At 45.1% G+C, this 13,605-nt stretch overlaps 1 protein-coding gene across 2 annotated transcripts in view; it reads left to right on the forward strand.

Moving 5' to 3' along the window:
• LOC128827819 (lethal(3)malignant brain tumor-like protein 4) overlaps positions 1 to 5,388 on the forward strand; it is a 74,977-nt gene extending 69,589 nt beyond the window's left edge. For both annotated transcript variants that reach the window (XM_054011951.1, XM_054011954.1), the window contains one exon: positions 702 to 5,388. In XM_054011951.1, coding sequence (XP_053867926.1) covers positions 702 to 830 — 129 coding nt within the window. In that variant the 3' untranslated portion in view covers positions 831 to 5,388. The remainder of the gene's footprint in view (positions 1 to 701) is intronic.
• Positions 5,389 to 13,605: the final 8,217 nt, after the last annotated feature.

A 13,605-nucleotide genomic window follows, 5' to 3' on the forward strand; every position in this document is an offset into this window, starting at 1 on the left:
TGGGCAGAATTGTAGTTCTGAAAATAATCAAACTTTTAAATCACAGGAAACTGTTTCTCAGCTATGAGATTTCAGCATCTGTGACCAAAGCATTCATGCAAATCTGCAGGTCAAAGATCCCTCGCCTTTAAGTTTTGTCCTGAGCAGTTTTAATGGGACTCCAAGAGGCTCTGTATCAAGTAGCAGAGTGTTGTATTACTCCAGCCCATGATTTGTGTGGTTTCTGAATAACATCCTACTGGAGATTTGCTTTCCATGATTTTTCCGGATTTTTTAGAGAGTCGGGTGTATGATTTTACTTTCTGACTAGTTTATAGGATCCTTGATTGCATCTGAATTTTAAAATAGAAGTAATCCTTAGGCCACAATATAGTTCCTAACGGACATAACCCACCATCTTAACAGCCACTAACTGCACCCTTGTCAGTAGTCTCAGCATAGGCGCTTTCACTTCCAGAGATGGTCCCTCTACATTAGGATTGAGTCATGTTGAAAAGGGCAGCATGTGCGGGAAGCTTACCTTATGCATGTCTATCTGTGGATAAATACAGGAGTTCAAGGCTCAAGGCCTGTCACTCTGCTTTCCTTCTTCAGCACCTAATACATTATTTTTATGCTAGTTGAAAGCCGGGAGCTGGGGAGGGAATCATGGAAGTTTCCTGGCAGTAATCTTCATTTCGTACTGTTTCTCCATCCTACAGCAGATAGACGGTGAAGCCTTCCTCCTCCTGAACCAGGCGGATATAGTTAAAATACTGAGCATTAAGCTGGGCCCTGCACTGAAAATCTACAATGCCATCCTCATGTTCAAATCCGCAGAAGAAGACTGAGGAGATCCCTCTGATGCAGGCCGAGAGGGGACAAAGAGGAACAGGGGGAACGCATTAGCAACCAAGTGCTTAGTGCCTGCTTTACACAGTGCTGGATAGACTGACCGGAACATTTGTAAGCAGGGCCTGATCACGTTTCAGACTGACTTAAAGTGAAACCCGTTGAAAGGATATCGAAGATGTAAAAATCCTGCCCCAGCCTGGGATGGGGGTGCTGTCACTTCCAGGAAGAGGAGATGATTCTATTTTCTAATTGAATTTGGTTTTGGTATATTGATCTCTTTTTAAGATCTACAAGAAACCTCCCATTATAAGGGGAATCCAGGGTGATATTATTAGAGGAGCTGCTATCTCAAGCAAATCCCTCTGAGCAAAATGACTGTTCTGCCTAACGATAGTGCCTGAAAGAGTCTGAATGATCACCAGCGTGTTCAATATGTTCTGGGTGTTTAAAACTTGAGGGGGACAGTAGGAGAACAAAGGGGGGCGGGTTGCACTTCAAAGCAATGCACTTGAATTCCTCACCACTAGGAATCAACTGCTGGCCTTTTCTAGACTGGTTTTAAAATCCCACAGTCCGTCTTTTTGGTCTTGGCTGTTAAGTACTCTCAGCTAATGAGATGCCTGCAGATCAACAGAACCGCAGCATTGGGGGTCAAAACGGCTCCATCCCAGAGATGGTTTACGTTATTTTTGGAGAGAGCTCTAAGATAGGCCAGTGATTGGAAGAAGTTCTCTTTTAAGACAGGCAGTGGTTGGGCAGAGATCTCCACTGAAGGAGTGGACACACTAAAGGTATTTAGAAGAATGATCCTAACTCATGCATTCCCACGAGGGATAGTTTGGACTATTGTCATCTCTATACCATGGAGAACTTACTGAGAAATGACATGGTAAAGAGCATTCATGAATTTGGTGGTCTCATTAAGACCCTCACCACCTTAAGAGCAGCACCATGTTTAAACAATCATATTTAAACCCAGTTGTAGCTAGCATGGTTCTCCTCCCATTGTGAACAGGACCCCCTAAAAACATTTGCTTTAGTTTTTAAACAGCAGGCACTGTGTTGAATGACTAAAGCTTGTCATGACACTGTCATGTCAGAGTTCCTCGGAGCGTTCCAGCATCGCTGCAGGCAGAATTGGCAGAGAGGGCTCCTTGGATGAGGCTGAGGATTTGAATGGAAAGGGAAAAGTGCCTTTTGCATGCAGGGGTGAGAAGAGGCTTCTGCCGAGAGAGAATGGGAACAGAGCGAGGCAGCCACCTCTGCTTAAAATTCCCTACCCCCAACTTGCCAATGGCACCAGACATTCTGAGCATATTTGGGGAAGGCAGAGGTTCAAATAAGGGAACTAGTTTGTCCAAAATGAGACAGGTAGCAATCGTATCGGGGGGGGGACAAAGTGTGTAGCTATGTCCTTGTGCAATACATAACAATCCACACACTTTGGTACCAATAAAGTACTGGCAATATTTCCTGCTCTTCCAAAAGTCACAGTGTCATTTTTACAGGGAGAAGGCCCCTTGTGTGATGCCCAATATGTGACAATTACACACAATTATTAATACACTGAAAACTCCTTTCAATATAACAACACCTGGGGGAAGTGATCACTTCTTCCATCCCCAAGAGCTCTCTTCTGTGTCCTCCCATGCCTTGGACCATTGTGGCTTCATCCCTGGCCAACCTGTTCACTGGGTAGTTGTATATCGGAAATCCGCTTGGGGATTTTGTGTGCATGTGGGAGAAGGGGGTGGTCAGAGGGATCCTCAGGAGGTTGGACAGTCAAGACCAATGCTGGATGAATTTCCCAGGGGACTGTACGGTGGGACGAGATGAACCACCCTCAGACACCGCCAAAAACCTCCAGCTGTTGTACTTGGAGTCTATATCACCAGTGTCGCTGCCTTTGTCCTAGTCCCACACCTACCGCAACAGCTAAGTTATGAACTACCAACCTCTATTTAAAGGCTTCGTACACAACTGTGTGACACAGTTATAAGGGCAACTGTTGGTCTTCCAGCCACATCCACGTTCCAACTTTACCTTTCAGCTTCTGATCGCAAGGTCTCCATCATCTTTGTCAAGTAAAAAGTCCTTTAAAATTGTAAATAGAGCAGAATCCAGGCTGCTGAATCAGTCAGTGTAGGATTAATTTGAGGAGCAATACGTCTCCCAGCTTTCTATTTTTGTATAAGGAGTTAAGGAGTTTAAGCCTTCCACACCGAAGAGTTACTGAAAGTGAGTGGTGGGAGGGAGTCGCTGTGATTAATCTGAAATATTAAATAACAGATGATGTGCTGCATATACCACTGCAGTAAAGTTTAGTAATTTAATGCAGCTTTATGGTGCTGGGTCAGATATGCACTTTATAAAATAAGTACATTTCCAATGTGATAACGGGATAATCACCAAAGAGCACGATTTCATTATCATAGTCTAAGCATACTGGTACTATATAAAGAAATGCTGTGGGGTGACTTAGAATACGGTGGGCTCCTTTTTTATGGTGAAGCTTTTCATTTTATGGTAAACTTCACCCTAAGCAAAGGGTCCCTATCATAGGAATCACAAGTAGCACATCTCATGCACTGATACACTTCCCATTCTAACTGAGGCACAATTACTTAGTGATTAGAGCAGAGGAGTAGAAGGCATCTTGGGTTCAGGTCCTAGTTATTCCACGGACTTGCTTGTGTGATCTTCAGCGAGTCACTTCATCACCGTGCCTCACCAGGATCTGTAAAACCAGGATGCAACTTACCCATCTGTGTAAAGTGCTTTGACATTGTCTGATGAATTGTGCTATGGGAGTGCAGTGTTTTACTATATCTCTGTTCCCAATAAGCAGGTCCTACTGAGTTTCCTGTTTTCCTTCCTTCCCTAAATTGGGACCCTCAGTGGGAACAGCAGATTGGCTCCTGGCAAAAAAGAGAGAAAGAATGAACATTGGTGAAACAAGCCATGAGGATTGCAGTCACTGGAATTATTCAGAGAGAAGTGAGATCTTTAATTTAGGGGCTTCCCAGCCAGCTGCATCAAAGAAGAGAATTTGTACTTGCCTGGAGTTTATTCAAGCAGAACAGTAGCGGTAGCTTCCAGACAGGAAGAAGGAAGGGAACCGTTTAGGGATAGAAGGAGGAGGAATATGCTTCTTGTGCCTATTTTTCTAATCTGGTAACTTTCTTCACAGAATAAGCAAGAACATGTGCATCTGTTATTAGCTCTCTTCCTTCCACAGATATATCTATTTTTAATAAAAACAAACAACTTTACAATAACGATTCACGATTTCAAATCTTTTTCCCATCACATTTCCAATAATTTCATTGGAAAGCTAAAAAAATAAAACACTGAAGTTTTACTTCGGCGTGCTTCCCAGCCCGGGTAGATGGACACACACTAGCTCTGCTCAATCTAGCACGCTTCAAATAGCAGCGTAGCCCGGGGTAGTACAAGCAGCAGCTTGGCGTAGGCCCCCTAAATACAAACCCGCCCAGACCTCAGGGTACAAACTTGGGTGGTTAGCCCCCTGCTCCCCTGCTGTTTTTAGCTCACTAGCTCAGGTGGCGTTAGTGCGTGTCTGTCTGCCCAAGCTGGGACGCACGCTTCCAGCTGCAATGCAAACATATCTTTTGTAAATGCTAGTCAATATTTGTGTCTTTAAGCAAGAGGTCTGAAAGCACATGTTTGAATTATATTTCTTTTGTTAGTTTGAAACCTGCTCTTTAATTTCCTTAAAAGTAGAAAGCAAAAAAATTTGGCTCTTGTCACTTGGTTTGAGGGTTTTCATGAATGGACCAGTAACATAAGCAAGAAAACAGCAGTCTGCCTGGCTGAATTTCAGTCTTAAAAGACAACAGCCATTTAAAAAAAACAATCAAAGGATAAATCTATTATTTATCAACACAGCAATAGAAAGCATGACAACTATTAGACATGGATCAGCAAGGCAATTGGAAAGTAGCAGTTCTAAATTATTTTTGTTATATTTGTACAGTATGTTGCAGTCCCATCCCCTTTTTAGAAATCCAAAATGTTCAGGTCTTTTCTTTTTAATCCCTCTTAGCAGGGAGTCTTGTTTTCACATTTCTGTGTCATCACAAATGAACATCCTTGTAAACTGATGGTAGCAAATTTCTGCTCTGGGTAATTAATCGCATTAGAGTTGGACAGAATCAGTCGGCGCCACTAACAGCAAAATCATACAACCAAAGAAAAAGAATTCAGCCCAGGGGATAAGCCAGTTCCGCTGTAGAAGATTTCCTGCCTGCTACTTTTATGCCCTGTTAAGGGAATGATACCACAGAAAGCTTTAAATTTTTTGACATTCTCTCCATCATGTGATGAGCTAGTTTATTTTCAAACTTCTATGACTTGAACTGGAAATATGAGCAAAATGGGGGAATTCACAGTGAGGTTTTCATTTCAGTGTTTGAAAGTTGTTTGCTATTTAATACTTGAACCTTTTATGCTAGTTGCCCCATGTTTGACATTGAGCTACCACTGATGCTTTCTTCTGGAAATGTGAATAAAATTAATATAATTCTTGTTTCAGTGTGTCTGATTCTTCCTGAGTTTGCTGTAATAAGGATCTGACACACATGGGTGTTGGTAAGGAAGTGGGCTTCATTTCTTGCCTCCAGTCATATGAACTGGGTGAGGGGGACACAGGTGAGAATCTGCTGACTTGAGGAATGTTTTGTGTCCATAACCATACCCATGAAACTGCTTAGAGCCAAAGACAAGTTCCAGTATTTTCGCTTCCAATCTGAGTGTAGTTCAGTTGTGTATTAGTGCTCCAGGTGATCGTCACACAGGTCAGCTCCATACAAATGGGAACTTGTATCAGCTGAGATTTTAGGCTCTTAATCTCAGAATATTTCGGAATTTTTGTTCTTGTGAGAACTTCAACCCCTAAAGTTTCTTTTCTTGCCACCCATCCCAATGCCATTCTGTACTATCCTCAAAAAGCGCTGTGATTGAAGTACCTAATTCGTAACAAATTAGAGATGACATGTTAACATCAGCATGAATCTGTGCAAGGCCTCTTCATTTGAGGATCTTTCTATTTGTACAGTTGTTTCTGCTTCCTTGGGGTCTGGCTGGACTCTGGTCACTTATGTGTCTCACATAACTGGTTTCAGTCAGCCCAGCCTGGCATTCGTTCCTGTTGAGTTTGAAGTTCTCTTCTTTTGATATGTTGCAAACATTATGCAGCGTGGTGGTGTTCACTGTCTTCCCAAATTAGCAGATCAACAATTAGTTCCACCCATCCAGATAGTCAATTCTTGTAGAAGATGCTTTAATGTAGCTCAGGTGCGGAGACAAGCCCAAAGGGAAGTCATTTAAACTTATACCTACTAAAAGGGGAGAGTTGAAAGTGCAGACTTTTGACTTTCTCAGCTGAAGCTGGACCTGCCAAAACCCTTGTCATGCACCCAAAACTAAAAACACTGGCATTTTGAAGTCTAGACGTAACTTCCAGAACTGTTCCTATTGGGGTAAGGAGTCATAGTGTTCGCATTCAATGACTTTATTCAGATATTTTGATCTGCAGTAACTTGGCTTTTTTTTTTATTAGAGCATCTAGATCAGTCAGTCAGTGTCTGGTGTCTGTCCAGTAACATCTCATTTTGACCCCCGGGTCAAATTGAGCTTTTGCGTTATTTCGCAGTTCTCTTGTATTTCTATGCTCTTTTATGCTCTTGGAATTTTACATGCTGCATGTATTTTTGTCAGCACAATGAGCTTGGTATCAATATGTTGTGCTATAACCTTAATGTATCTCATTCCATCAAACACCTTCATCAAAATCTTTGCGAATACCTTTTCCTCCGGTGCTGTAGACAAGCTTTACTCCCATTCACCCAAATGCAGACTGTTCAATTCAAGCGCACATGGAATTTTTTGTCCCATTCAAACTCTGAGTATCTCTTCTTATACAGATGTATGCACATAGCTTAGTTTGTGCCTACTAAATGAAACAAGCTTTGTGTTTGGATTTTAACAAGCTTGTGTTGGATTGGTTGATCACTAATCAATCTACAGTAAGGATTCTGTGTGCCTCTGGCAGTGTTTTGAATTGCAGCCCCAGTGCATGAGGAGTCCTCTTGTTTTAAGCTGAAGATAAAACAGCAATGTGGGTGATCTGGCCCTATGCGACGTCATCTAGTTATCCTTTCGTATATAATATTACTGCTCTTTTGAACTTCATGTCCAGCACCATACTTCCTCACTGCTTTACAGATCACAGCTAGTGAAGTGGTAGACAAACCTTCTGTCTCTGACTAAAAAAATTTAGACATTCTGCCTGTCCCCAGACTTCTGCCAAGCAGTGCAGTATTTATGCTTCGTTTTGGCAGCCCTGAGCTGACCCTGCTGTGAAATAGTAGATTGCATGAAAGGAGGGATACAGCTGGTTATGAGAGAAAATAATACCCAGATTACTACCCACTAGCCTCCATCTCTGGGGGCCTGGAGAGAACACCCTTCTTTAAAGGAATCCTATCCAGAGACCAAATGAAATGCACTCTATTCACTGAAACAGCCGGGAGTGGGGACACGAGTTGATGACTCGTTGACTCAGAATTCCGGCTGGGAGTTATGTGTAGAAAGAGCCGGCTTTGGTGCTGCTCTTAACTGGAAACATGCGCTCTTGGAATGTGCCATTTTGTGGAGCCTCGCCTGACTTTGATGGACCCTGCTGAATTGGTGAGTAATGTGCTGGTATCCCAGATGCATGATGCTGGCTGAGCCTCACATCTTGGTAGCAGCAATACATAGCTGTTACTGTGTGCCTCCTCTGCGCCAGCCTTTGAATTGCCCGCTTTGCTGGTTGAATCCTCCTTTTTCTAACCTCACTTAGGCTATGTCTACATTACGCACCTTTTAGCAACACAGCTGTGCTGCTACAGCCATGCTGCTAAAAGATGCGCAGTGTAGCTGCTCTTTGTCGGCAGGAGAGCTCTCCCGCCAACAAAGCGCTGTTCACATCGGTGCTTTACGTCGCTAAAACTTTTGTCATTCAGGGGTATGCGTGTTTTTTTTCCACACCTCTGAACGACAAAATTTTGCCGACGAAAGTCCAGTGTAGACAAAGCCTGAGGTGTTAGACATCTGGATATTCTTGGACAGTTTCAGGCCACGGTTGGTGGAAGCACAATCTTCTCTTTTCCCTGCTGTTTTTTTTTTTTTTTCCCTGCATGGTTCCTGTTTATGTACTCACCTGGGTGTTTAAAACAGTGATTTGTAAACCTGTTAAAGCTTCTTAAATAAAGTGATAAAAATAAATCTACATATTTGGTACTTCTGTATTGCAACTTCTAGGAGGGCAGTGTTCTCTAGTGGTTAGAACAGGGAAACATTTCCTTGGTTCTGCTCTGAGCCCTGCCGTTAACTCCCTTCACCTCTCGGTGTGTCACTTTCCTCATCAGTACAAGGGAGGATACCTACCTATCTCACAAGGGCATTGGGAGACTAGTTTGTAAAGTGCTTTGAGATCCTCCTAGGAAAGACACTATAGACTATGCAAAGTATTGTATTAAGGCACCAGCAGCCTGTGGTCACTACTTTACCCTTTTTTTTTTTAAATGGAGATATCCTATCTCCTAGAACTGGAAGGGACCTTGTAAGGTCATCAAGTCCAGCCCTCTGCCTTCAGGACCAAGTACTGATTTTGCCCTAGATCCCTAAGTGGCCCCCCTCAAGGATTGAACTCACAACCCTGGGTTTAGCAGGCCAATGCTCAAACCACTGAGCTATCCCTCCCCCTTGGGAATGGTTTTACTGAGCCTTTGAGAGCTGAAGCAGCAGAGAGATGGAATCTGTCAGAATTCTGCCCTAAAGGCCTGACGTGGCTACAGTTGCTTAAGACCAGTCCAAGAGTGGAAGAGCTGTGTCTAGCTAACATTGGCTTAGTTGGGAATGTGTACACACATTCCGCCAGTTAGCAAATTCAGGGCATGACATGGAATCCAATCCTCTCACCATGCTCCTCTTCTTTAAAGTTTCCAAAATGAGCTCTCGGGGCTGGTGGAACTACTGTCCTGGTCTCTTTCATTTTGATTTTTCTAGTCATTGCTGAGGGAGGGGATCCTGCAAAAATCCATCTGTTGCTGCAAGATCAAAAAGAAAGCAGGCACATCATTTTAAAACTCTCAAAACTGCCCTTGGACAACCCAGTTGTTATTTGCACTCAGTTACACAAAAGTCCTTATTTCAGCTCTGGAAGGAGGTCTAGGTTTTAAGACTCTGGGCCAGCATCACTCTATTGAAGTCAGTTTACACCAGCCAAGAATCTGCCCCTCTCTTTTTCTCTTAATAGGGAATTCACTGCTGGCGGCAATTGCTGCACGCTCAGCCCTAGAGCGTGAATTCTTCTGCCTCTCCACAAACAGGTAGCTGTGGTGCAAGTGTCCCCGCGCTCCTTTGCCAAGGTGAGTTAAGCCTGATGTGGAGGGGCTCATTCTTGAAAGTGGAGTTTGGACTCTCTGGTTCCTGGGTGACCCCTGGGACTGTGACGGGAGGGGGTTAGTGAGGGCCTGTGGACCCCGTTAGCCCCGCCCCACTACACCTGCAGCAGATATCAGGTGCGGAGAAGGCTCACCTGAGTTGGGGGCTAGCGAAGAGGGAGGGCAGAGCTCTGCTTCTCCTGGGAGAGACTGAGACAGCTTGCGGGTTGGATGAGCCACTCAACGGGTGGGATGACCGGACCCTTGGCGACCAACCAAAGGATGGGTAGTTTGAAGAGTAGGATGGGCTCCTACACTTAATGGATGACTCCATTTTGAGTTCTTAGTTTCCTTTTATCTTTGGACTTTTTAATGCCTCGACGGGGTGAGAGTGAAGAGTATAATAGCGTGACTTCATTGTGTTACTTGGGAAATTGCATATGCAATTTTTCTACAACCTTGTATACTCATGGGTAGCATCCTCTAATAGTTTGATTCTTATATACTTAGTACTGGGGACAGGGTAAGGCTCCAGTCTAAGTCTGACTTAAACTTTTTAGAGGATACATTCTGTTCTCGGATGTATTCATTTGATCTCCATCCAGGTACTGTTAATGTAAATGAGATTTTTTCCCTCCCTTTGGAGATAGGTACATTTATTACTGGAATATCTCCAGCTGTTTCCTAGAGAAATACACTTAGAGTACGTCTATACTTATCTCCGGGTCCGGCGGTAAGCAATCGATCTTCTGGGATTGATTTATCGCGTCTTGTCTAGACACGATAAATCGATCCCGGAAGTGCTCGCCGTCGACGCCGGTACTCCTGCTCCACGGGGGAGCCTGCCTGCCGCGTGTGGACCCGCGGTAAGTTCAAACTAAGATACTTCGACTTCAGCTACGTTATTCACGTAGCTGAAGTTGCGTATCTTAGTTCAAAGTGGGGGGTTAGTGTGGACCAGGCCTTAGAGTCAACGAGTCAAATTCCACAGCACTTAGAAATCACAGTGATTAGCACCTTAGAAATGCCTGCATTTGTTTATGATTCATTATTTGACTATATCCTATGTAAAAGTGTCTCATTTGTATCTTTCACATGACCTGTACTCAGACTAAGTTCAAGCATTGCTTTCTGAGTACGGGTTGGGTGTTCTCCATTGTTTAGGTGTTTGTTTTCCCAGAAGTACTTGGGCCCAGAATTTACGCTTGTGCTTTGATATGAAAGTTACCAGTATCTTCCTAACCTTCAGTATCTTCCCACACTTCCATAAGCCAATGTAGAAACAGGTGCTCTTTTCTGCATTTGATCTCCCCCATTAGAGAGGAAGGATTGCCCAGCGATTAGGGGTCTAGCCTAGGGTTTGGGCTCAACTCCCTGCTTTGGATGGGAGTTTGGATTTCAAACCCCTGTGAAGTTTGGATCTGGGTTTTGTTTTCTTTAAAGAGAAGCCAAGGAGCCAGTGTCAGGGCCTGGGTGCTCCTCTTGTTAACCTGCAAGGCAAAGCGCAAGGGTTGGCATAGTCCGGAGAGGAGTGCTTGAGTGGCTGGTGGTGTTAGGGAGATGACATCCCGTTACCACAAGCAAAACTCCCTCTGTCTAGAGGCAGGGGCTAGCCAGGTAAGTCCCCATCCAGGATACCCCAAGAAGCATCACACTGGGGCCTAGGGAGTCTTGTGCTACTGTAATATAGACCTGCCCGTTGCATTAAAGATTTCAGGCTGGATCATACGGACAAACGCGGCCTGGATGTGAGGTTTGAGAGTTTCTAAACAGTACCCATTCTTTGTCTGAAATTGTGCCATTTGAAAGCGAATTCACCAGAGAAAACAGCTCTGAGAAGTGCCCTCCAGCAATGCAGAGGAGTTGGTGGTTGAACCGAGGTGGGGGTGTGGGGATTAGAAACCTTGCATCTATAAATTGACAAAAGAGGATTTCAAGTTTCCTCCCAAATGCTTTCTTTACCTTGCCCCCCAATACTTTGTAAAACTTTCTGATTAGGGACCCATTAAAAGCAAATGGCCTTGAACTCCCCGTGAACTGGGCGTTAGATAAAGGAATAATTTACACTTCAAATAAATGAAGCAGTTTGGATGTGGATCAAAACATAGTTAAGTTCAATGTGATCAGTTTTCCAGTGAGTCATTTTTTATGCATAGGCAATTTTATATTTTCTCTTATAAAATTTGCATGAGAACATTATGTAACCAGGACAGGGAGCGGAAAGCAGACGTGATCTATCAATATTGCAGAAAGTGATCATCTCCGACCAAGGTCCTACTGAAGCTATTCTAGAGCCCTGAAGCCTGTTCTTGTTCATGTTTATTTAAATTCAAGTTACATTGAACTAAACTCTAAATAAGACGGCACGACTAAGGGCGGATTAAAGCATAGACATCATAATCCCAGGCCTAGGGCACCAGCTCCTGAAGTCGTTGTGATTATATCAGACTGTAGGATTTCATTTTTTCTTAACAAAAGTCAGTTTCTTGCCCTGATAGTTGCATAGAAAAGCTTGAAACTGTGGCCCAACTGTAACCAAAGTAGCGGTAGCTGCCTGAGTCTTCAGAGAGCCTATAACGAGCTTTGAGGAGTGTGATTGACCCATGCATCTCATTACGGTGATCGCTTCAACACCCAGTGCTCGGGGGCCCTGCCAACACCACTCCAGCAGAGGGCGCTGTGTGTAGTGCAGTGGACACAGATCGCTCATCCCAGGTCCACCCCAGCGGCTGCGGTGACCCTGCAGCCAGCCCTGCTCCTAAGGTGGGAAGATGGGGCCCATGCTGACCCCACACTGCTGCTCCTGCTTTTCAGGAAGGGCACGGAGCCTCCTGCCACCACAAAGTGGGGGGGCCCTGTGTCATGGTGTGATTGGGGCCTGGACTGCTTTAATCCAGCCCTGGCTGTGATCTGCTTTTACAGCCCTAGAGTGATAAAGTTGATGGCGGAAGAGCCCACCAGATCATCCAGTCTGACCTGTGTATCACAGCCCACCCGCACACTAAACCCAACAACCGAAATTAGACCAAAGTATTACAGCCCACAGGGGATGAGACTATTTTGTGCCTGTAGTGAGGCGGAGTGGCCTCCCTCCGAACTGGAGTGTGAGGGGTCCACTACACTCCCCTGGGTGGGCGGGGCCAAATATTTCCCGCCCCCCTCACCAGAAGTACCAGGGTGGGACAGGAAGTAGAAAAGGAGAGCCCTGGAGCTCAGTTGCTGCTGAGCCACGGGAGAGAGCGGACGTCTCTTCCAGGGAGCAGATGGCTGTAGTCTGGTTCCGATGCTGGAATGTGAGTCAGTGGGTTGCAGCTGGATTCCCTGGGCTGGGACCCGTTGGCGTAGGGTGGGCCTGGGTCCCCCTACCTCCTGCCATCGACCCCACCCTTGGGATGGTGGCCTATTAACCCCTAGGCCAGAAAGCTTGTGTGCCGCTTGTAGTCTGCCCCAGCCAGGCGGCGGCAGCTAAAGACTGTGGCTCTGTTCTGCCCAGGGGCCAGAGCCTCTCTAGAGACTGTTTGTTTGTTGTTGTCTACCCCACTCTGTGGCTGTGGGCTAAAGAAAGTTGTGCTTTCCCCCACCCAGGGGGGTGGAGCTTTTCCCCTATAAGTAGTGAGGCAGAGAGTGAGGGACCACTGCAGTGCCTCAGGCAGAGAACAAGGGCACTGAGGTGCACCAGGGCCTGAGGCCCCCGCAGTGGCAGGGAAAAGATGATGTGAACTATACCCAGATAATCCTGGCAAGTGACCCACACCCCCACTCTGTAGAGCAGGGATCTCAAACTCAAATCACCATGAGGGCTACATGAGGACTAGTATATTGGCCCGAGGGCCGCATCACTGAAACCTTTTCATACAACGATACAAAAGTATAGTCAAAAATGAAGAGTATTATAGTATATGCTATTAGAAGTCAATGTAGTAACTTTTTTAAAACTGTAATGCGAAGACTTATAGACTCATAGACTTTAAGGTCAGAAGGGACCATTATGATCATCTAGTCTGACCTCCTGCACAACGCAGGCCACAGAATCTCACCCACCCACTCCTGTAACAACCCCCTAACTTATGTCTGAGTTATTGAAGTCCTCAAATCGTGGTTTAAAGACCTCAAGGTGCAGAGAATCCTCCAGCAAGTGACCCGTGCCCCACGCTGCAGAGGAAGGCGAAAAACCTCCTGGGCCTCTGCCAATCTGCCCTGGAGGAAAATTCCTTCCCAACCCCAAATATGGCGATCAGCTAAACCCTGAGCATGTGGGCAAGACTCACCAGCCAGCACCCAGGAGTGAATTCTCTGTTGTAACTCAGATCCCACCCCATCT

This window comes from Malaclemys terrapin, chromosome 22 (genome assembly GCF_027887155.1).
Source record: "Malaclemys terrapin pileata isolate rMalTer1 chromosome 22, rMalTer1.hap1, whole genome shotgun sequence".
Lineage (NCBI taxonomy): Eukaryota > Metazoa > Chordata > Testudines > Emydidae > Malaclemys > Malaclemys terrapin.